Below are 24,732 nucleotides of genomic sequence, written 5' to 3'. Positions count from 1 at the left end.
AAAGATTAAACAGTCCAACAGTGAAATAACCTTTGCCTCTCCATTTTTCCATGACCAGTCTTGTGTCTGTCATTTTTTCCCCTCTCCTCAGGTTTCAAAAGGCACTCTTTTGAACACACCCTGTATTTATCACTCATCTCCATATATTTTTAGTTAATGTTTCATGGCAATATCTGCTGGTGGATTTCGAGTTTCCCACTGCAGGTGTACCCTCAAGCTTGAGTCTACAGGTAAAGAGAAAAATAAGAGATGAGAGATGTGACTGGTGGAGGTGAGCAAAGTGAAAATTTAAAAAGACCAATGGGGTGTTTTTCCAGTTCTGTTAGTGTTTACCACAAGCCTAAGTTCTGACAACAAGCAGCATTAGACCTGTTTTGATCAGAGGTGTTCCCTTGCAACTAGAGATTTGTAGCCTAAAAGGCTGTTAATCAATACTCTTCCAAAAGTTTTTCTGCAAACTAATTTTATATACACACATGTGCGCACACACGTGTCATATATATATGCCATGTATTATATATAACATATGTCATATGTACTTATTAAAATCATGTATCATTAAGATCATATATAGTTACTATAAGCATTTCTTCAATATGGACTCGAGAAACAAAACAACTGTCATGTTGATTTTAGTTCACAAGTGCTAGGTAAGCTGAGAGAACAGAAGGTTTAAGATGCTATCTCAGTAACTGGGGAGACATATATATGGGCTGTGATAACAGCATTGTGGTTGTGTAGGAGATTTCCTTGTCCTTAGGAGATATGATGCTGAGGCATTTACGGGGGTAGTGTCTGGATGTCTGTAATTGATTCTCAAATATTTCATTGGGCGAAGGGGAGAGAAAACAAATGTGGAAAGGTTAGTGATTAGCGAATCTGGGCGAAAGGTGGATTGGTATTCATTGACTCTTCCCGTAACTTTTCCATAGGTTTGAAATTTTTTAAAAAGGTGTTTGGAGGAAAAAGATATTTCTTGTTACGACTGTTCAACAGAAGTCCACTTCCTCCCAGATAAAACAGAGCTTAAGTATCAAAACATGAGAAATTCTCTAAAATCTTGATTAAAAAATATTGCCAAAATCAGAATATTTTTGTGTAAAATCTTACAACTAAAAGCAACATGCCTATCTTTACTCTAAGAAGTGATTTAATACATAGCCAATAATGATACATACCAAAATCAAATAGTCTGTAATAAAAGTGAGAATAACATATACAAGACAGCTAAGGCACACAGAATGATCAGTGTTCAGGATCGGTGGGAGCTTTAAAGGAAGTCTATATGTAAGATTTCACATTTGTTCTCCAGGGTCAATAAGGGCCTAGAATTTAAGAACTGAAAAGCATAAGAGAGAAATATAGTCCAATATTTTAATCCTGAGTTTGTACATAATATAATGAAGGGTCATAGAAAATTATACAAATGTGGACGTGTACAAGCATTTAAAAGTTGATGAGTGCTTTTAAAGTTGATCTGGAACCCCTTCATGTGAGTTCCAATCAGTATTGGATCAATGTCACCTGGAAATGTCCTAGTTCTTTCATGGAACTCTTTACAAGAGAAATAAATTTTAAACCTGGAAGCTGCAAAAGTTTGAAGTATTTCCAATAGAATAAAAGTAAGTCAAGTGTTCTCACAAGTTTTTAGAATGATTAACAAAATACATTTGGTAAGGGAAAGCAGTAAGAAATAAAAAGCAGATACGGGAACCACCAATAATGAAAAAGTTGAAAAACAGCCTTGCTACTTGGCAATCTTGCTCTGCCAAATAAAACCACAAATTATTGTGTATCTTCTCCCCACTTCTTAAACCTGCTTCTCAATGATACTTTATTCATTCATTCATTCAGTTATTCAAATATCTAAGCACCTAATATGTACAAAGCATCAAAGGGACTTCAAAGGCTATACGGCAATGTTTTAAACCATGAAGTATTTGATTATCTATCACAGCATTTCTTTCAGGATTTAAAGAAAAAATTTTTCAAGCCTAAATATGCTATGAAATTGAAAAAACCAACCCTCCATACTTGGGCAAATATCATAATTCCACACTGGAGGGAAAACATAATCTAAGAGGTAAAAAATCCAAGCTTACTCTTGGGACTCTGAACTATTAAGCAACTGTTGAGGTGGCCCTTTAGTGGCTCTTGCCCTTAATTATGAAGTTCACACAGTCTTAAGCCTGGGTTTTAAAAACCATTAATAATTACCTTTAAATGGAAAACACAAGGAAAATTTCATAATCAGGGCGGTGTGTCTGTAAAGACTATAAAAGTCACAGGATCCAGCTCAGCTCCTCACCCTCCTGTTTGATTCTTCCAGCTACCTCACTGCTGGACGAGCAGGTAAGTGTGATTTGAGGACTATCTGGAGCTCCTTCTGCTTCCTTTCAGAATGCTGTGAAAGATCATGGTCTAGAGAGAAATGGGTTTGTGCTGTCCAAAGATATTACCAGTAACTTAAGAGGCTAGAATCTGTGGTCAGGTTTCTTCAAGATCACAGTCTACAGAGAACAGAGCAGGTACATAAAAAGCGAAGAATGTCATCATTACTAGTAAAAGTGTTTGGCTCCAGAGACTATTTTTATAACAGAAGTACTCTAAGAACAGACATTTAACATACTATCTAAGATGATTATTTTTAAAACAGTCACTGGTGCATTGTGATTCCCACATTTGCTACCCCCTCTCTCCTCCTCCTCCTCTTTATTCCTCCCCTCTCCCCAACCCCTTTCCTTTATTCTCTCTCACCTATGCCAAGGAAACAGCCCAAAAGCACTCAACTCCTGCTGGCAGTCATCAGTATGTAACTCCATTTCCGCTTTTCAGTAAGTTCATTTCTTTTCCTATTTACAGGACATCAAAATGAGTATCAAAAAGTCTCCTGAAGAACTGAAAGGCATTTTTGAAAAATACGCAGCCAAAGAAGGTGATCCAAACCAGCTGTCAAAGGAGGAGCTGAAGCTATTGATTCAGAATGAATTCCCCAGTTTACTGAAAGTGAGTGCATAACCAAAGAGTCCGCTGACCGGGTGGCGTTGGTGGGAAAGGAGAGGAGGGAAGAGGAAAGGATGTGGGGAGAGGCTGAGGTCTGCTACACTGATCTGAGCTCCATCTGGGGCAGGGTGCCCAGCAGCCAAGGTGTGGGGATCACTTGAGGGAGGGAGCTAGAATGTGTGCTTTTCTCCCCTGGTGGCAGGCTCCTAGAAAGCACAGGCTAAGCCTCCTATAGCCCACAGCCTGGACACAGACCTTTCCATTACCAGCCACAGTGACAGCAGTGATCGTACATTTACCAACCTAGGCCTGGAAGACCTGCAGGTCGCCAAGCAAACACGCTAAGGCCTTCAGCCTGGATTCAGCACCTCCGTGCCAAGCTTTAGGAAAACAAACAAGGAGGCCTGTAAAATAATACGAGGTGGACCTGCATGTGCTTCACTGTTCTAGGGAGGCTCTCTCAACTGGACCCACACTTACTTGGCAGTCTGTTAAGGAAATCAGCTTCATGCTGATAAATTGCCCTCTGGCAGCACCCATTTATATTTTAAAAGCATTTAAATTTGTGTTAATTTGTGTTAAGCACCTACCTTTGTGTTAATGAGCAACCATGACTTTCAGTAAAGGATCACATTTCCTTAGCCAGAAAGTTCCTCATCAAAACCATCCCAGAGTTGTCAAAATCAAAATGCATCTAGAGGCAATATGGAACCTGGAAAGGTGGATTCTCTTTGCTCCAATATACTTTCTTTTCCTAGGAACTAAAGATTGTCTTCAAAATGGAAGCAACTGTGCTACCAAATGTTACATCTGATTAGGTCACAATTTAGCTCTAACTTCAGAATCTGGTTCCCAGATTTTAACCAGAAATGTCCCTTCTGCCAAAATGACACGTGAGGTTTCTGGTTTGAGTCGTTAAGGTTTCTGTTTTTCATACTAAACAGCAAAGTAGCTGAATTCAATGACTTTATAATCAATAATTTCTCATTTTCTTATAGTTAAAATATGAAACAAATTCAAAAAACAGTTAAAGGCACTAGCAGAAAAGGAGACTACTTAGAAACAGAAACATGTTTCTGAGAAAGATTCAATTCTAAAAAAAAAACAAACAAACAAAACCAAACTTAAATTTTTCCAAAAGGAAGAAAAACATAAGTAATAGGCATAATAGAAAATAAAAATAAAAGGAAGAAAAATAACAATCTGACAGGAAAGCCTAGGAAATCCACTCAAAACAAGTTGTTTTAAAGGGTAAGAATTTACCCTTTTTGAATTTTTCTGTATTTTGCTATATTTTATGTATTTCCTATAAAAAGCACATACAACTTTTATAATTTGGATAAAGGTAGGAAGATGAAAGGTAAATTTTGAAAAACCTACTTACCAAGTCATGTACTGATTATATTTCCATAAAGATTACTAAGGTTTTCAAAGCTATACTCTGTTTACATCATCGCCTTGTATGGTTTAGAATCTAGTAAATGCTTCAGGGAAACAGTGGTTGGTATTTATAAAACAGGTGCTGAAAAACTAACTTCCAGTTTGGTCTTGGGATCACAGCCAAGAGCCAAGTGTCTTTGTAGGAATCGTAGGGGTTAAAACATATCTTGATGTAGAGGTGTGTTGCATCACAGTGTGAACGGACTTCACATTACTGAACTGTATACTTAAAAATAGTTAAGATGGGGAATGTTCTCTTATGTGTTTCTTCCCATAATTTAAAAAAAATTTTTGAAGCTGACTTACAAACTAAGCTGTTATTTCAGTAAGTTTCCTAGGTACTATTTTGCCACAGAGGCTCCTTACCTGAAAGTCAGAGTTGTAATGGCTTTAAGATTTGAGCTTTATGGCAGTGAAGCGGCTGGGAGTGAGTCACCCCAAAATACACCACTTTAGCATGAAGATCATTTCGAGCTGAAAGCAATCAAAACCCAACAGATTCGGGGAAAGCTCTTTACCTCCCCCTCAACCGCCTAAATTTACACTGCAGAGGGAAGCCTGTACCAGGAAGAGAGCTCTTACTAGAGTCCTTTTTTCCTAAGAAATTTATCTGTACAACAGGGCAAACTTGTTTACCAAACATCTCTGCCTTCCTGGGAATGGTCTTCCTTCCCTTTGTATCCCTGGCTCAGGATGTTATATAAGCCTCAGTGACCTAGCTGCCCTTTGGGTCTCATATTTTTATGCCCCCCACCCCCATTTACATATATAATTAAACTTACATTTCTCCTTATAATCTGTCTTATGTCAATTTAATTATTAGACCAGCCAAAGAACCTAGAAGGGGAGAAGGGAAATTTTTCCACCCCTACAGCAGAGAAGAAAAATTAACTCTGCTTAAGTCACTACAGGAATATCAGTAGTCAAAAGGGACTCAAGCTGAACATGATCATATGTAACCAGCAGTGGTTCTGAGTGCTCAGTCCTGGACCAGCAGCACCAATACTTCCTGGGAACCTGTTGGAAATACAGATTCTCAGGTCCAACCCTAGGCCCAGGGAATCAGAAACTCTGGGAGTGCGACCCATCAATCTGTGTAACCTAAGGTCAGCAAGCCCATCTGGTGATTCTGACACATGCCAAACTGTAGGGACCATTGAACTAAAGTCATCTTGCATAGCACAGAAGTGGGCTGCAACCCAGGGTTTGGGAAAAATGGGATGGTTGCTAGTGAAGGGCTTGAGCTCTAGAGTCAGTGATCGGACCCCAAGCTCTTTACTTACCAGGTGGGGGCCCTAGGGCAAGTCAGTGACTGTCTCAAAGCCTCAGTTTCTTCATCTGTAAAGTGGCTCTCCCCCACAGGGCGGTTGGGAGAATTGCACAGGCTAAGGAAAAGTCATGGCATGGTGACAGCCAGAGGCAAGACTAGCATCATATGCTGGCCCAGTCCCGGAGCTGGATGCAAACTAGCTCCCAGGGAAACCTTGAGGCAGGGCCCCTTGGCAGTCAAGTGAAGCCCTGGGACTTCTTCCCAAAAGAATGATTTAGATTTAGATTATACAGGAAACCAATTATTTTAAAATATACAATATCAATTTTAAAATAATAAATGTGATATAGTTAAAAGAAAAAAAAGGATAGCCAGTTCTATGACATGAATCAATACTATAAAGTTGGTTTTTTCACCTCTATCAGCAACATGTGACCCAGGTTTTGTAATGAAGATCCAGATTCTCTTCTTTCAGAGAATATGCAGCAGTAATGATCCATTTTCTCTCTTCCCTTCTATCCCATCCTTTTTGTCTAAAACCAGGGTCCAAGCACCCTAGATGACCTCTTTCAAGAACTGGACAAGAATGGAGATGGAGAAGTTAGTTTCGAAGAATTCCAGGTGTTAGTAAAAAAGATATCCCAGTGAAGGAAAAAAACAGAACAGTATCATTCTAAGAACCAGAAAAAGAGCACCTGGGATGTGGTCCGATTCTATATGAAATCACCAATGTCTCTGCTCACTTCTTTGTAATTGTAATGATCTAATAGTGAAGGCAATTTATTGTTAATAAAGAAACTCTTAGACATGTCTCACCTTGTCAAGTACTGACCCCTTCAAAGCTTACTAGATTTATAAGTAATCTTAATCTGATGCATCTTATTTATAGATTTATAAAGAAAAAAAAAGGCCCAGAATAGTTCCATCATCTTGACCAAGACCACAAAGATGGCGTCAAAGACTTGGAAAGAATTCTGATGTCCCAAACCAACTCCCTCCCTCCACTCTTCTACGAGGATAACCCCCTCCTTGCTCTCCCTCACATCATTTCCACTAGTATTTCACTTTAGTCAATGGCTAGTGAGAAAGACTTCAAAATACAGATATTTGTCTTTCAAGTCATCTCCCCGCACCAGTTGTGCTTTGTGAATAAATGACCCTTTCGGGAAGCAGAAGGAATACAGGACCAAGAGTCACTTCTGATGCATCATTGAGAGTGGCCTTGGTTCAGGCATGTGATGTGGAAAATAAAAGGGACAGGAAGACACAGGGCACTCCCAGCTCTGCCAACCCATCCTGCTGGGACTCTGGGTATCTGAGAAACAGCTGACCCTCAAGTTGAGTCCACCCAGGGAAAGGGAGGGGTAAGTATGGGAGGGGTGTAACTTTCTTCTAGCCCTTACCAGAGAGTTAAAATGGTAAAGTTCAAGTTAGACCAAGCTGGCTGAGACAGCCCCGCACAGTAGTAGCCTGGAAGCCAGGTCTTCATCCTGACCACCACTCTCCTCTCCTCAGAAACACCCAAAAACCATCAATACTGTGGCACATTCCCTGTGAACAGCATCTCTCAACCTTTCTGTCCATTATCGCCCTCCTAATGAGCCTTGTTAAACAGTTGTGTCCTAGTTACCCCTCCAGTGAAATTGTAATTCCACATATACATGTGTGTGTATCTGTTTATGTACTATATGCAAATCTATACTTTAGACATGGAGTAAGATTTTTTTTGACCCACCACCACCCACTTAAAAGCAATTTTACCCACCTTGGTATAAACCTTGGTAGGGGGTCCCCAGAGAAAGAGAACCAGGCACAGTTGTCTTGACAGAAGAGAAGTCATTTTTGGCCTAAATCTTTTTATGATAAAAGAGTGTCCACAGTGCTTGCCCTGGACCAGGTCTCAGTAATTAATGTTCTTATGGGGACAAAAGAACGCAGATACAAAGGACTGTTATCAGGCAAGAGAAGTAACAATAGCAAAGATAATATATCACTTGTAAAGACACCCAGTTCTCCTTCAGTGGTAAAGATTAGCCTGAAGAGCTCAACCACCAGATCAACTGGGACCAAAGGGATGATGATGTTGACCTTTTTTTTGACCGTCCAGACTTCAATCAACTAAAGCTTAGACTCTGTGAACCGCCCAAGCCCCTTCATAAATACGCATGATCTCTTAGCGTAAAACCCCCAATTTGGCTGTTCCAAGAGACACTGCTCTGGGAAAGATGCCAGTGTTCTCTTTACTTGCTGTAAGTAATAAATCCTTCCCTCTCTTGCTCTTTGACTTGGTTGTGTCTTTTGGCTCAACACCCACCAAGAGGCAAGGGAGGGGTAAGTATGGGAGGGGTGTAATCCAGTTTTGGGGTAACACTGGCAGCAATATCGCACACCTTTGAACAATGGTTGTCAATCTTTTTCTTTTTAAGTCATGCTCTAGAGCCCAAATTGCCACACTTTACTTTCTGTAGTTGACATCAGAAAGACAGGGGAATATTCCCACTTTCAAAATGCAGAGAATGACAATATTGAATGGTTTTCAAACTACACAAGTCCTCCTAAAGATTCTGCTATGACCTTACCCTCAGGCTGAGAATCACTACCTGAAAAGCCTTTGAGTCAGTTTTTCTAACCTAACACATTAGAAGTGTGTGCTGGGTGTCAGTCAAATTGGCTGCTATAATTTTCCCAGGAGCTTCAACTCTGTGCTTAAAGGCACTCGGAGATGGGCTCCCACCCACTCACCCACCTCATGCACTCTGTAGGGGAGCAGAATTTGCCACCCTAAAATATGTCTCTTCAGCATACTAATTACTTTAAGTTGGTTGTTTTCTAAGAAACAGCAGACACAGGAGAAACTCTGAAAACCAGGTAGAAGTTATCCTTTTATAAGAAACACATGTATAAGGGAAATCTCCACTGGTAAGGGTGTCTCCTTGGCTATACCAGGAAGAGAAGGATGACCAAACCCCTAGAAGCTTATCATTGGAGAGGGCAAAGGCTTAAATCTGCATCACAACCTTAACCTTAACTCTTGTTTACTGTGCTTTTTCTGGTCACCTCCCATAACCCACCCCCTTCCCTCAATATCCTCTTTTGTCTTTAGCTGGAGATGGTATTCCAGGTGAAAGCTTTCTCTCCTGTGTATTCATGTTATTAAACTTTCATTTGATTTTCTCCCATTAATCTGTCTCATGTGAACTTAATTCTTAGACCAGCCAGAAGAACTTAGAGAGGTAGAGGAAAATTTCTTCCTCCTCACCAGCCCACTGAGTGGGCAGGCAGGCTGTCTACAGGCTGAGGAGTTGAATCTGAGAGAGGTGAATCCCGGTGATGTGAGGATCTCTAACAAGGCTGCCAGGGTGGCCCAAAGTGGGCCAGGCACAAAATGAGTAAGTAGTAGATAGTGACTTGAGGGTAAGGTACGGGGCGTTCATATGGTCAAATCTGCTTGAACATGAGCTTAAAAAAAAAATCTCTGCAAGGACACACAAGAAACTAGTATCAAGGGTTACAGGTTAGGATGAAATCGAATCCCTGTAAAACTGAATTCTCCTGCCAAGTTTATGATTAACCCCTTTATTAAAACCTTTTTTCCCTCTCTTATCCCCTCTGACCTCAATCCTGTGCTAACTGAACACTAATCAACCAGAGTCATATGACCAAAACTGCTGTTGTCAATACTCACACACTTAGGTTGTTTCTCCAGGGCAAGATGAGCTAACAAACCCCCTCCCCCCACCTCCCCAGGTCATGGACCACCCGACCAGAGACTCACAAACTGTAGGCATCCTGACTCCCCAAACGACTGTGATTAAGAAATGTCACAAGACAATGATTAACCCTAGCTTCTTTGCTCTTCCTATTTAAAAACCCCTAACTCAAAGACCAAGCTGGAGGGCATCTGAGGCTTGTCTCCCCTGCTCCCTTGCTTGAGGCCCTGCAATAAACCCTTACTCTGCTGCAAATACCCTGTCAGAGTTTGGCTTTCTGCATCATGGGCACATGAGCCCTTACTCGGTTTCATGCAGAAGACTGGGCAGAAGGGGGACAGAGGTGGAAGAGCCACTCTTCACTTTATATTTCATTATACATTTTTGATTTTTCAACCCTGTGGATGTGGGTCCCATCAAAAAGAATAAAAGAAAATTTTAAATGAAAACAAAACATTTGCAAAATACTATACTGTTGCTTTTCATAAAAGCCTCTTTGCATCCTCTTATTTGGAACAGTCAGAACATACAACTATCTAAATTTGGGGAAATTCATTGGAAGCTATTTCAAATGTTCCAAAATTTAACCAGAAAAAAAAGAAAAATGAGTTCTAACCCTTCCACCAAGAAACAAAGGAAATTTTTATACATCATGAGGGAATGTTTAAACACAATATGTAACATTCTAATTCAGCACAAGAGTATTTGCATAGCATCAAAAGCCTTAAACATTTCTAATGACTAATTATATCCCACTGAAGGGATACCCCTTAATGGTCTTAACTATTTCCCCCTTATGAGGCATTTAGATCACTGTCATTTCCGATTCTTCTAACTAATGTCATAATGAATACCTGTTCACTTTTCTGTCAACATAGCAGATCTCCTTAGGAGAATTTCTGAGAAGTAAATGTCTCAGTCAGAGGGTAGGAATATTTTTATGCTTTGTGAAACAGACCACCTAGTTGATTTTCTCAAAGGTTGTATTGATTCCTATTTCTACCAACAGGCAAGAGAAGGCCAGCTTCACTCTGCAGACAGCATCTGTCAGTCTCATTTTAACTACTTTATTAGTCACAATAGTGTACATCCTTTATTCATCTCTGGTTGTCAAAGGAATCCCCTACTATAGATGGTACCTAAATTGCAACAGTTTGACTTTCCATTTTTCAACTTTAAGACAGTATGAGAGCAATGCACATTCAGCAGAAACTGTACTTCGAATTCTGATTTTTCATCTTTTCCTGGGTTTGCAATATGCAGAACGATCTTCTCGTGAGGCTGGCCAGCAGCAGCGAGCACAGCTCCCAGTCAGCCACGCCATCACAAGGGTGAACAACGGATACATTACAACCACTCCGCACCCAGACAATCATTCTGTTTTTCACTTTCAGTACAGTATTCAATCAATTATGAAACCAAGCAGGACACTAAGGGGCCCTCCTGGGTACCAGGGTACCTCCTGGGTACCAGCCCCTCCATGTCCTCTGTTTCTTGTTTGTAGAAAAAGCTTTCATCCCCGAGGCCTTCCCCAAGTTCTGAAGAGCAGACTCAAACTGTTAACAATTAGAGAAGTGGAAAATGCAGGAAAAAAGGAAAGCAGTCAAGCAAGAAAAGGAATACTAGCATGAACAATAGAGTCACAGGACTCCGAGTTCCTCCTGAAGGGATCTAGATACCAATCCAACACAGATCTTTGAAGATCCCCCAACCCAGTGGAGGACACTGACTCCATGCTGACTACAAGCATGGAGATCTCAGACTGGTTAGAACCAGAAGACTGATGACTGAGATGATTGAGATTCCAGAAACACCACCTTTTACCTGACCACCAACCAATCAGAAGAAGGTCCACCAGCTGATTAGGCACCCTATGACCCTCTCCCCTAATGCTGCCTTTAACAACCCTCACCTAAAAGCCAGCGGGAAGTTCAAGACTTTTGAGCATTCTCCTTGCTTGGCACCCTGCAATAAATGCTGTTACTTTTCTTCACCACAACCCAGGGTCAGCAGATTGGCTTTACTGAGTATCGGACGAGTGGACCCAAGTTTGGTTCAGTAACAAGTATGAGATAATCAACATTTTATTATGAAATAGGCTTTGTATTAGATGATTCTTCCCAACTGTAGGCTAATGTAAGTGTTCTGAGCACGTTTAAGGTAGGCTAGGCTAAACTATGAAGTTCAGTTATGTGTATTAAATGCATTTTGTACTTCCAATATTCAAGACATAACCCCATTGTAAGTCAAGGAAGATCTTTACTTCCCCTTTAAAGATACTCCTTCTCTTGTTTAAGAAGTAACCCTCCCTTCCTAGTCTGTACGAAGTTGTGAGCACCCGGGCAAAAATACTGTACACTGTGTATTGAGTGTCTATGGTGATCTGGGGTTCCCTCCTTTGATCAATATGGTATGTTAATCAATTTAATTTCCAAGATAAACACACTATCCAGTCATGATCAATTATTCTCCAGTGTTGTTAGACAGTCTAATGTATTTAAGATTTTTATACCTTTATTAATAACCAAAATTAGCCTATAGTTTACAGTTTTATTTTTTGTCGTATGTGCTTTGCTGAGTTCTAATATCTAGGTCATGCTAGCTTGCTAGCTTCCCATTTTCACCTATGTTTTGGATCTCAATCAGTCCCTCACAAAGTAAATATATACGATCCCTTTCAATTCCAATATATATAAAGCACCTACTCAATCAGGCAAGGCATTATACAAGATACCATAATAGATACAAATTTCCAGACCTCTGAGATCCTAAGTCAGTGATTCTGGGATCGGGCCAGAGAAAGGCTTAATCTAAGAAGTAGTATTTCAACTGGGATTTGTAAGAACAACCTTAAGGAGAGCCTGCAGAAAAAGGGCAGCACTGGGCACCCAAGAAGAGAGAAAACATCTCAAATAAGCATCATGTTGTTAACGAGGGAGAAATTTTTCTGCAGCCTTCTAGGTTCTTCTGGCTGGTGTAAGAATTAAATTGGCATGAGACAGGTTAGCAGGAAAAAGTCAAACAAAAGTTCAATATCATGTATAAATGGGAGAGACTCAGGAAAACTGAGTCAGTTGCCAAAATGGCCAAAATCCTCACCTTAAACACCAGCTTCAGCTAAAGACAAAAGAGGATGTTGAGGGTGGGAAGAATCAGTTATGGGAGGTTCCCAGGAAAAGCAAGGGCAGGAAACAAGGGCAAGATTGTGATGCAGATCTAAGTCTTTGCCTTCTCCATTGATAAATTTCTAGAGATTAGGTTATTCTCCTCTTCCAGGTACAGGACACCCTTACAAATGGAGATTTCCCTTACCAATGTAGATGTTTCTTACAAAAGGGTAACTGTTGTTTAGTTTAGAGTTTTCTCCATGTCTGCTGTTTCTTAGAAAATAAACAGCTTAAAGTAATTAATATGCCAAAGAGATATATTTTAGGGTGGCCAATTCTGCTCCCCTACAATGTCCAAGTGCAAAGTGGTACAGGGAACACACACACACATTTTGGGTGCAATGCCAGCTATGAGGACTAAGGACGCCACAATGGCTTCAGATCATGGAGGTCCTTGGTTGCCACACTAAACCAAAGTCAGAAAGGGAGCAGGAAGGTGTAGGAACCACAGAGTGATGTAAAGGTGCTTTGGGAGATGACGCAGCACCAAAAGGAGTCTGTGGGGTTCACAGGGGTGCCACAGAGTGGAGGCCAGGACTAAGCAGGGGGCCTCCTGGCAAGATAAGAAGGCCTCAAAAAACCAGTGGCAATGCACAGGAAGCACATGAGAGAGATGCCTTCTCACTCAGGCTAAGATTTACTGACTTGGACAAATTATCCTTTGAGGGTTAACCCTCAAGGAGGGTGAAAACACTTGGAGCATTGGGTGTGGTGCGTGGTGTAGGGGAAAGGGTGGGGGGTGGGGGGGGTGTCTGTGTTTGTGAAATGAAGCACAGCCCTGCAGGGCCCTTCCTGGTACAAATCCTTCCCAAGTCCTGGTTTCTTATTTGCAGGAAATGGGCTTCACTCAGCCTCCTTGAGTTCCAAAGGGCAGATTCAAACAGTTGCTTAACAGGGAAGAGAGGGGATGCAGAAACAAAGGAGAAGCAGTCAAGAAACAGGAGTGTAGCAAGGTCCTGGTTTCTCCTCAAGGAATACATATAACAATACCTTTGAGGAGTTCTGCAGGAACGAAGGCCCCCACTCAGGTGGAGGATGGCAACTTCAGGCTGAGCACAAGATCTCTGTTACCTCACCACCAACCAATCAGAACAAAGTCTGCACACAGGGGAAGATGATAAAGACTCTGACCCCCTCTGCAAATGGTTCTCCCTTTAAAAACTTTCAGGTTCAAGCAGAATCTTCAGAGCTGGTTTTTAGACATGAGTCCACCATCTCCCTGGGTTGTTAGTCTCCTGAACAAAGTAACCGTTCCTTTCCAACTAACACTTGTCTCTTGAATATTGGCTTTCGAGCTTCGAGCAGCCAAACCTTGTACTTGTAACAATAACACTTGTACATGTCTGTTATCAGCCTTCTTGGCCTGGTTTCCAGTGTTGATCTCATCTCTCACATTCAAGAGGATTCACCTGAAAATTTCCTCTTGAATCAATAGTACCAGCATTTTGTCAGCCATAAAACTCCAATCCTTACCAGACTGTAGGCTCTACCAGGACAAAGATTTTTATCTGTTCTTTCACTGACGTATCCCTGGAGAACAGAACTTGCTCCCCACAAAATGTGTCTCTTTAGAATATTATTTTAAGCTGATTATTTTCTAAGAAACAGCAGACATGGGAAAAACTACGTAAACCTAGTAGGAGTTACCCTTTTGTAAGAAACATCTACATGTGTAAGGAAAATCTCTATTTGTAAGAGTGTCTCCCTCAGCTGTACCTAGAAGAGGATGATAACCAAATCTCCAGAAATTTATCAATGAAGAAGGCAAAGATTTAAATCTGCATCACAATCTTGTCCTTGTTCACTGTGCTTTTCCTGGTCACCTCCTGTAACTCACTCTCTCCACCCTCAACATCCTCTTTTGTCTTCAGCTAAGGGTGATGCTTTGGCCATTTTAGCAAGTGACTCAATTTTCCTGGGTCTCTCCCATGTATACATGTTACTAAAGTTTTATTTGATTTTCTCCTGTTAATCTGTTTCATGTCAATTTAATTCTTATACCAGCCAGAAGAACCTAGGACGGTGGAGGAAAGTTTCTTCCTCCCTGACATCCCCAAGTCTAGATCGGGGCCTGGCACATGGGAGAGACTCAATAGCTACTTGCTGAATGAAGAATTCTTGACTGTCCAGTCACTAAATCTTGTTGATTCATTCCACAAAGCTGCTCTGCCAGCTAGGTCTTTCTACTATAACTTCCGCCCCAATCCATCTCCTTAGATCTCAGACTGAGGCTGCCATGATATTCAATCACATGTCCCACTTGGAGACTTTTCTCCCCTCTTGTCCCTTTCTCCTCTCTCGTCCCTCTCTCCCCCATGCCAACTGAATCTTCCTAAACTGCCCGTTTCTATTGGAAAGTCTTCAGTAATGAGTATGGTATCTGCATAACATGTCACAATTGGCTGCTATTATCTTATTGGTTCCCTATTGCCTTCACAATTAATTCTGACACTGATACTTAAGGACCTCCACAAGTTCACACCCATCCCTTTTATTTCCTTCCATTTCCCTACAGGAGCTATGTGCCCCGGCCATGCTATTTTATGATCAGATCTTGGACATTCCAGCCTAAATTCTGCCTTCCCTCCTTCCAATTAAGTCTGCAAGCCACTGACACTCTTCCCTTCTTACTCTAATCTTCAGGAGTTTTTCCCTGACCCTGAATTCTTAACTATCCAAGATCTAAGTGAGCCATGCAATATCATGGCCACTAGATTAAGTGGCTATTGGCATTTAAATTCATTAAAATTATATAAAATTTAAAATTCAGTTCCTTGGCCACACAAGCTAAACTTCAAGTGCTCCATAGTCCTGTGTGGCTAGTGGCTGCCATACTGGATGGCATAAATCCAGAAGATTCAAACATGGCAGAAGTCCTAGTTGTCAGTGCTGGTAGCATTACTGAGGGTGTACTCACTGCTGCCCACACATTTGGTTGTATGTTTCACAAGTCTATGTCTTGTGTCTCCAACTAAACCGCAAGCAGGGTTGTGGTGGCTGCTCACTTGTAATGCACTATATTTAGGACTGCACTTAAGTGGATGAGTGCTGAACACACAGGGACTTTTTTCTTTTTAATAATCTCTTTCTGCTAGCATCCAAATATTTCTATGGAAAAAAATCTTTTAAGTCATTGAAATACCTCTTCCTAAGGCATTTCCCATTGAGCTAAAGGTACAAAAGCTTTAAAATACATTAGCTTTGAAGTACTCATTTAGTCATTCAGTTATTGCTAAAATTATGAACTACCCTTGTTGACTCACTAATGGGGGCTTACTCCCAGCTATGCTGACTCCTTTTAAAAGGTAGATTTGGATAAGGGGGAGGGTGGAGTGGAAAAGAGGCCCTAGCCATTAGGCAGCAGCCATCATGCCTAGAAGAATTTTCTTTCTCCATATCGAAAGTAGTTACTACAGCCAACAGCCTGATATCCACTCTGAACCTATGGTCCCCACAGAGACAGGATTAAATGACTATTAGGCTCCCAGACTGGTCCATAAAAGGCTCTTACCCATAGGATAGCTATCTTCCTGACAGCTGCTTTTATGGGAAAAAAGTTCTTCAGCCCAAACTAAGCTCCTAATGACTTCAGATTGCTTGGATAGTTGGAAGATGCTTACTACAATGTTCTAAATGCAAAGCAGTCTTCAAACTAATAAAAGTTGCCTGGAAGGTTACTCTAAGTGGCTGTTTTCTGGGTGGTTTTTTTTTAACTCTCTTAATTTGCTTTCCATATGAAATTGTGGAAAAATAAATGAAAGTACAAAATATCTTAAACAGGGCTTCAACTAAAGGTTAGAAAATGTTATGCACTAATTATGCTTAATATATAACACAAGCTACCCTTCAACTGAATCAATCACAAATCCACTATGTCAGATGTAAAATTAATTTTGACTTTGAAAATCCTTAGATAAAAAGGGATAAAAGAAGTCATATCTATGATAAATAACTAAAATTGAAATAATAGCAAATGCCACAATCTCAAATCTCCATTTGCATCTGCTTAAAATACTTCAAATTTCTCACTTTTCCTTACCATAATATAACCATCCACATGTACATTGTGACAAGAAAAACAAAATGGAGTCGGTATTGCTAACAGAGCTCTCTAAAATGGAGCCAGGAAGCCATTAAGGAAGTGTGACTTATGCACGTCTCAGCCTGGATGGAATCTGACCTTTTGACCTGATAAAGTCATCAGAACACCTGCCAGAAACTCAAGATACTTATCAGACCCCTAAAACAACTCATGATTCCTCCAGGGCATATGTTTTCTTATTTGGGTGAGAGTCCATCATAATTCTCACCAGGTAACTTTTAACAACCTCTTGGTTTTTTGCCTTTATAATCCCCGACTCTGTCTCCCTCAGAACATTCTTCCAGGGTTACCCAAATCTGTGTCTCCCAAGCTGCAATTCTTAAGACCTGAAATAAACTCCTTTCTTATTTGCAGCCTCTTGCATCATTTTTTAGCTGACACTGTGTGTGTTGATGTGTTTGAATGTGGAACACGGATCCTGTTTTCAGATACTGTGTAAATATCTAATGTAAATTCAGATTTTTAAAGTTACTATTTTCAATAAACAGAAAAGAAATGCTAAAAATTATCCATATCCACATACCTAAACATTAGATTGAGATTATTATTTCTATAGATATCTCAAAAGCCAAAAACATTCTAAATATAAACACCATGCCATGGACTGTCTTCCACATGAGCCAGAGATCTGAAGCCAAAGTCAAGGTCAAAGCTGTCAGCAGCAGCTGTGCGATTGATAAAGTCAGAATGCAAGTCAGCTGCAGCTGTGTTCCCGGTAAGTGTCATCTAAAAGGCAAGTAAAGCTACTTGGAAGTGGGCCCCCAAATCATACTCGCAGGAGAACCTAAATATTCTGCAAAGTTCCAGGGCCTTCTATTTCCTTGTGGAATAAGCAGAGAAATGACACAATAAATTTTACTCACTCTCTCCTGGTACTTTCAGACTCAGAGTCTACCTTTACTCTCAGAAAAAAATCTATTTCCCCTCTTATGTGCATAAGAAACACCTCCTCTTAGGTGTCTGCCCTATATACCAGTGTCTCTACTGATTTAATAAACAACCACAGGACTAATCACGCATGCCAAAGGAGGAGCATGATGACCCATGAAGGGGAGCAGAATTTTCCACCCCAAAATATGTCTCTTTGGCATAAAGATTATCTTGTGCTGATTATTTTTTAAGAAACAGCAGACACAAGAGAAGCTCTGAAAACAGAGTAGAAGTTGCCCTTTTGTTAGAGACATTTACATTTATAAGGGAACTCTCCATGGGTAAGAGTGTCTCCCTGTCTCTCTCTCTCTCTCTCAACCAGGAAGACAAGGATGACTCTAAATCTTTAGAAACTCTTATCAATGGAGAAGATAATGACTTAAATCTGCATAACAACCTTACCCATGTTTACTCTGCTTTGCCTGAAAACCTCCCATAAATGCCCCCATCTCTAACATCTTTCCTTTTTAGCTGGGGATGGTATTTCAGATGGTAGCCTGGGCCTTTTCAGGGAGTTTCTCAGTTTTCCTGAGTCTACAGGAGGTATACGTGTTATTAAGCTTCTATTTGTTTTTCTCCTGTTATTCTCTTTTATTACAGGGGGTCTCAGCCAAGAATCTAAAAGAGTGGAGGTAAAATTATTTTTCCTCCCCCATACCCATGAAACAGATTTTAGCAGCAAGTATACCCTAAAGGTGGCGCCTGGTTTCCAAATTATTTGCTTTTTTAGCAAGGAGGGCCAGAATGGCCATTACCCACTGTAAGTCATTGTTATTTGCTCAAGTTTAAGTGATTTCCCCAGGCTTCCTGGTGCTTGCTGCCTGGTGATTCTATTACCTTAGTCTTTTTCTTTAATAAGACTTCTCCCCATCTTCACAAATGCTGGATCTTAAGGCTATTTTTCTCCAACAAACTGATTGCAGACCATAAAGATGTTCAGTAGCAATTAGGTTTTATTGTTCTCATCTCACTTATGAGTATAGAAGCTATCAAAATGTAAAATGCCCATTTCCTCTGACTTAGCAATTCCCCTTCTAGGAATTCATCCCATAGAAATGTGAATATGTGAGTACAAGGACATATGTAGATACTAATTTGCAGCATGATTTAAAGCAGCAAATAATGGACAGAACCTAAATATTCATCAATATGAGACTGTTTAAATAAAGAATAATGCACATAGCAAGGCAAGAAAGTGGAAAATTCCTGTGCACTGATGTGGCGTGATCAGTACAAAAAGCAAGGGTGAACAATGTCTCAAGCATGCTAGCATGTGTATTTTGTTAAGGAACGTATATCCATATATGTGTGTGAGCAAGTGTTTGTATACACACACACAGAGTAAAGGATAGTGATAGAGGAATTAACAGTGTCAAAACTATCTAACAGTGGCACCTACTGGTAAAGTCACTTCCTATCCCAAAGTATAATGTAAGAGAGGAAAACCCAAGTTTGCCTGGCACAGCCATTTCAGCCATTAGTCAGGAAGTATGTTTCTGTTAAAGCCTTATTAGGAACCCTTCACTCGTATTAAGTCTTCTGAGTCTAAGACTTAAAAGTACCATCTGGCTGGGAAGTTATGGTTCATTATAGTCTGAGTTGCAGCCTATAAAAAGGAGTGAAGAATATCTCCACATCCTTCCATGGAGTGATCTCCACTCCAGCATATAGTGTTAAGTGAAAAAAGCAAAGCAGAAAAAAAATGTGCAGAGTATGCTATCATTTATCTAAGAAGGGGAGGGGTTACAAGTAGACATACAGGCTGACGTATATGGAAAGATAATTCATTAAAAAAAAAAAAAAGAATTAATGGTTGCCATAAGGGAAGGAAGGGAATATGCTGGATGAGAGAGGAACAGAACTAGATTTCTCCAAATCAGTGGTTCTCAGTGGGGGGGGTTCTTCTGCCTATGTCCCCAGGGGATGTTTGGCAAGGTCTGGAGGTATTTTTAGTGTCACAAGTCAGGGTGGGGAGGACAGTACTACTGACATCTAGTGAGGAGAGGCCAAGGATGCTGCTGAACATCCTACAATGAACAGGACAGCCTCTCTTACAACAAAGAACAATTGGGCCCAAAATGTCAATAGTACAAATTATATACCTAATAAAGAAATTGTACCTAGAATATATAAAAAACCCTTACAACTTAATAATAAAAAAAAAACCCAAATTAAAAGTGGGCAAAGGATCTGAACAGTTTTCCAAAGATGATGTACAAGGAGTCAGTAAGCATATGAAAAGATGTTTGACATCCTCAGACCTCAAGGAAATGTGAATCAAAGCCACAATGAGATACAACTTCACACTCACTAGAATGGCTATACAGTTGACCTATGAACAACACAGGGGTTAGGGGCACTGATTCCCCTCCACCAAGCAGTCAAAAATCTGAGCATAACTTTATAGCTGGCCTTCTGTATCCACAGTTCTGCATTTGTGGATCTAACCAACTGTGGATCGTGCAGTACTATAGTATATATTTATTGAAAAAGAATCCACCTATAAGTGGACCCATGCAGTTCAAATCCATGTTGTTCAAGAGTCAACTGTAATCAAAAAGACAATAACAAGTGTTGAGGATACAGACAAAGTGGAACCCTCACACACTGCTGATGGAAATGGAAAATGCTGCAGCCACTTTAGAAAACAGTTTGGCAGTTCCTCAAAAAATTAAATACACAGTCACTGTATGACTCACAATTCCACTCCTAGGTATATATATTCAAGTGAAATGAAAACATAGGTCCATACAAAAACCTGTACTCAAATGTTCATAGCAGCATTATTCACAGTGGCCCAAAAGTGGAAACATCCATCAATGTATGAATAGGTAAAGAAAGTGTGGTATATCTATGTAATGAAATATTATTTGGCGATAAAAAGAAAGTACTGATAGATGCTATAACTGCCATAACATAGATCTTGGCAATGTTATGCTAAGTAAAAGCCAGTCACAAAAGGCTACATATTATATGATTCCATTTACAGATGACCCTTGAACAATACAGGTTTGAACTGTGTGGGTCCACTTACACATGGGTTTTTTTCAATAGTAAATACTACAGTACTACATGAGCCATGGTTGGTTGAATCTGTAGGTGCGGAACCACAGATGTGGAGGAATGCATATACAGACAGCCAACTATAAGTTATAGGCAGATTTTTGACTGTGCAGAGGGTCAGTACCCCTGCATTATTCAAAGGTCAACTATATAGGAAATGGCCAGAACAGGCAAATCCATAGAGACAGAAAACAGATTAATAGCTGCCTAGGGCTGGGAGCAAAGGAGGCTTGGGGGTGTCAGCTAAAGGATGTGGGATTTCATTTTGGGGTAATCAAAATGGTCCAAAACTGATTGTGGTGATGGTTGCAGAGATCTATTGAATGTGCTAAGTCACTGCATTATACACTTTCAACGGCTAAATTTTATGGTATGTGAATTAAATTTCAATAAACCATTAATAAAAAATCAATCACATGGTGAGGTGTACACTCTGACAGAGGTGGGTGTTAGGCACAAAAGGCAGAGGCCAGGAAAGAAGGGAGGTCAGGAAAGGCTTCCCAAGAGGAACAGAAAGTTGTCAGTAATCAGGTTTGGTTTACTTTTTAATTAAATGCTTCAGTGGTTTTATTGAGATTCTAGGGGTAGGGAGGCTGCAGGAAGAGGGACATCTCAGGTATAAGGGCATCTCAGGATACATCTAAAGAACTCATTCAGATTGTCCAACTATAAAACTCCAAGCACAGGAGGGATGGGGATGCCACGGGATGAATTAGCAAAGCAGCAGGTGACAGAGTACAATGGCCTTGGCTCCCGGCCAGAAACTTGGACTGAATATTTTACCGGAAAAGACACTGGTGGAAGATGAGGAGCAGTGGAAGAACAGACAGGGATGGGTCTAGAGACAGGACAGCCCACGTATTTGCATTAGCTGTGTGTAAAGTGTCATCACAGTCAACTCAATCCTTTCCTAAACATTAAGCTTGAAAATTGCTGCACAGAGAAACCAGTCCAGGATCATGACTTTCTCCAAGACACAGCTGACAAGATGGACTACTAAGAACAAAGCAGTTTGATGTAAACTAATAACAATAATAATAATAATACATAATTAAAATGTCCTGATGTTAGAATGAAAAAAAATAATAATAACAGCCCCTTATGCATTTAGGCAAGAGCCAGAACCAAAATGACAAGTGACTCAACCGAGAAAGATAAACAAGCCACTTACCACAGGAATATGGGCATTTGGGTCAAATTCTGTGGAATCAGCATCTGAAGATTAAGAAACGAAATGAGTTCAATAACTCACCAATACTGCTGAAAAATATTTTAAATAATAAGAACTGTTTTAATAACTGATTTTTAGAAAATTTCAGACTTACCTTTCAAGTTAAGGCAGTTTCTTGCAAACTCTATCACTGCCAGCTGCATTCCAAGGCAAACTCCTATTTTAAAAAGTACATACATAAAGAAATGAACATACTTTGCATCACTTCGTATTTTCTATTCATTTGTTGGCTGTATATTGCCTCCATCCAAGCCACCATCGGCCTCAACAGAGCAAGATGCCCCGCTGAGCTCACTGCTGTAGTGTCTGCCCTCAGAACACGTGTGGCAGGGGCAGGGAAGGGGCTGGACGACCCAAACTTGAGGAGCAATAAATGTGAGATTGGAAAAGGGCAGGAAAGGACAGGGCAAGGTCCAAAAGGCAAATCTGACCCCCTCCAAATCTGTCTCTAGATCGAGGCACACGTGTGGGCTGCAGGGCTGCCCCAGAGCCCCTGATTTCATCAGAGAATGTCTAACAACACCTCAACGCATGAGGGAGTCTCCGTGGGCTGGGATTTCACACTTCCTCTTCCTGAGGTACTTTCACAGCTTGAAATACGGGCTCTGACCATGGGCAGCCTCTGACTGGCCAGTGGGCTGGGATCCAAGGAGCACCTACAGATGGGCAGTGGAGCGGGAGGTCTGTGCCTGGTTGCTGAGCCCAGAACAGCCCTGTAGCCTCACTGCAGGGGAAAAAGCAGCAGCTGGGGGAGCTGGCACCTCCCCTGTGGGTTTAAGCAGGATGTAGATGCAAATGGAACTGAACAGAGAGCTCAATAAGGAGAAAAAGAGGCCTGTGCAGCCCCAGGCCTGTGGCCAGAGGGATGTGCCCATATTCACTGCAGCCCACTAAGCCTCCCCAAGAAACAAATGCCAAGGAGCACTCCAGATGCTCTGACAGACATATACAAGGGACACAAGGGGCTCAAAGGAGAGAACAATCAATACACTGGGCGGCCAGAACAGAAGTCAATAAGCACGAAACAGCTGAGTGCTTTGTGGGGGACTTCAGAAAGTTCCATAAGGCCAGGACATAGAGACATTGTATGAAAGAGAAAGCCAAAGAGCTGCAAACTCTTCTTTCTACACACTGAAAATTATCTGAAGAATGCTAATCACATTTAGACAGAAACTAAACAAGATTACTTCAGGAGAAAACAGTGGCCCAGATGAGCTCAGATGGGTAAAACAAAGCCAGGTATCAAGGTAACGACTCCCGGCTTCTCTTTTGAAAATGGATCCCAAGTGGACAGCATCCAGGAAGCTAATCAAAGAAGAGGCAATGAGGAAAACGAACAGTCTGCTGATATTAAGTAAAGGGTACCAGAGCTGGCCCACTTGGTTCATAAACCCACCAGCACATGCAAGCACAGCATGAAACACAGCCTCTCTGTACTCCCTTTTCTTCTGAATTCCCAGTTGCAGGGTTGCCTGTATACTATCAAGGTTCCAATTCATCTGGTTTCACTGCTCCAGAAGCCAAGCTTTACAATCTGAGCAAAAGCTGTAAAAGGACCCAGCTCTACTAAATCTTAACAGAGCTGTCCCTGTCACACTGGATGGTCTTTCTGTATTATCTTTTCTAGAAAGTGCATATAAATTTTAACTTAAATTTTTTTCTTTCTGATTAGAAATAACATGGTGGAATTCTGTTGAACTGTTCTCTGCTTGAAGTGGAAAAAGATGAATTCAGGTGGGAATCAGACAAAGTAAGGGCAGGTATGAACAACAGCTCTTCCCAAACTCTCGCTACCCAACCAGAAGAGTGGTAAGTTCTCCTAGGCTGAGAAATTTTTTTCTGGAAAGGGCCAGAAAGTAAAGATTTTAGGCCTTGCAGGCTATAGGGTCTCAAACTCTGCCACTGTACTACAAGCCGGGTATGGCTTGCAGAATATAGTTTCCAGACCCCGTAGCCAACTATTTGGTACCTGAATGCTCAACTTCAAGATCACATTGTTCATGTTAACAAACCCTATTAAGTGTTATCCCTACTAGGTGTTAAAAATCTAAAAAACTCATAGTTAGAATTCATAAACATCAGTCTCACCCAGAAAAGGAATCTTCCGTGTCCTTGCCCAAGAAATAGCCTGGAGTTTTCCCAACGTTCCTCTGATTCCAAAGCCTCCTGGCACAAGAACACCACTGCAGTTGACACAAGATGAGGGTGACTTTCATGTTATTTTTATTTGTAAAACTCTTATTTGCAGTCATTCATGCTTACTGATCCCAAATCCAACACTTGGCACAACTGCTAGAGAATATGCTTGGGGGTCTATTTTCAGAATTGGTTACATGAGTTCACATCCTGAATTTTCTTCTCAAAATCCTCCCAATGTTATAAAGAAGGTGCAAAAATTTCTCACAACTGACACTGGTATGTATTTTCTGATAGGTCTCTGTGGGAGGTGAGCACAATGACTGAAAAACTCAATTCAATTAAAAATGCCTCTGAAAGAATTATCTGAATAAAAATAGGTTGCAGTTCTTTTATAAGTACTATTACAAAAATGTTAAGATATCTTACATAATCAGAAAGAGTTAAACTGGTAAAATCGGCCTTGGATTTTGATTGCTAATTTAGTAGAGGCACAGGAAAATTTCCTGGCTAGGAGACCCTTTAGAGACTTTCAGTGTAAACACTCTCATTTGAAAAGAAAAGAGTTCAACAGAAAAACCGGAGGGTCATGCTACCCTCACAACGCAATGCCACCTCGAAGAATTCTATGGATTACTTACAAAATAAAACCTACAACCAAATGACGTAGAAAAGAACAT

At 40.7% G+C, this 24,732-nt stretch overlaps 2 protein-coding genes across 4 annotated transcripts in view; one reads left to right on the top strand and one right to left on the bottom strand.

Annotated features, from left to right (window-relative positions):
* CTPS2 (CTP synthase 2) overlaps window positions 1–24,732 on the bottom strand; it is a 95,864-nt gene that overhangs the window by 39,284 nt on the left and 31,848 nt on the right. For all 3 annotated transcript variants that reach the window (XM_031445831.2, XM_031445830.2, XM_064483379.1), the window contains 3 exons: window positions 24,005–24,099; window positions 22,011–22,073; window positions 21,857–21,900 (listed from right to left, as the gene is read on the bottom strand). In XM_031445831.2, the coding sequence (XP_031301691.1) occupies window positions 21,857–21,900; window positions 22,011–22,073; window positions 24,005–24,099 (202 nt within the window). The remainder of the gene's footprint in view (window positions 1–21,856; window positions 21,901–22,010; window positions 22,074–24,004; window positions 24,100–24,732) is intronic.
* S100G (S100 calcium binding protein G) lies at window positions 2,294–6,512 on the top strand. Its single transcript, XM_010987098.3, has 3 exons — window positions 2,294–2,352; window positions 2,863–3,006; window positions 6,257–6,512. Exons 2-3 carry the CDS (start codon window positions 2,872–2,874, stop codon window positions 6,359–6,361), a joined length of 240 nt encoding a protein of 79 aa, XP_010985400.1. The 5' UTR covers window positions 2,294–2,352; window positions 2,863–2,871; the 3' UTR covers window positions 6,362–6,512.

The sequence above is a fragment of the Camelus dromedarius genome, chromosome X, assembly GCF_036321535.1.
Source record: "Camelus dromedarius isolate mCamDro1 chromosome X, mCamDro1.pat, whole genome shotgun sequence".
Taxonomy (NCBI): Eukaryota; Metazoa; Chordata; class Mammalia; order Artiodactyla; family Camelidae; genus Camelus; species Camelus dromedarius.
The sequence above is the reverse complement of the archived record's forward strand: the minus strand, read 5'-3'. Positions and strand labels throughout refer to the sequence as shown.

Coding starts and splice junctions, on each gene's coding strand:
- S100G (XM_010987098.3), top strand. CDS start 2,872: ATGAGTATCAAAAAGTCTCCTGAAGAACTGAAAGGCATTTTTGAAAAA. Junction 3,007..6,256: donor AATTCCCCAGTTTACTGAAA/GTGAGTGCATAA, acceptor GTCTAAAACCAG/GGTCCAAGCACCCTAGATGA.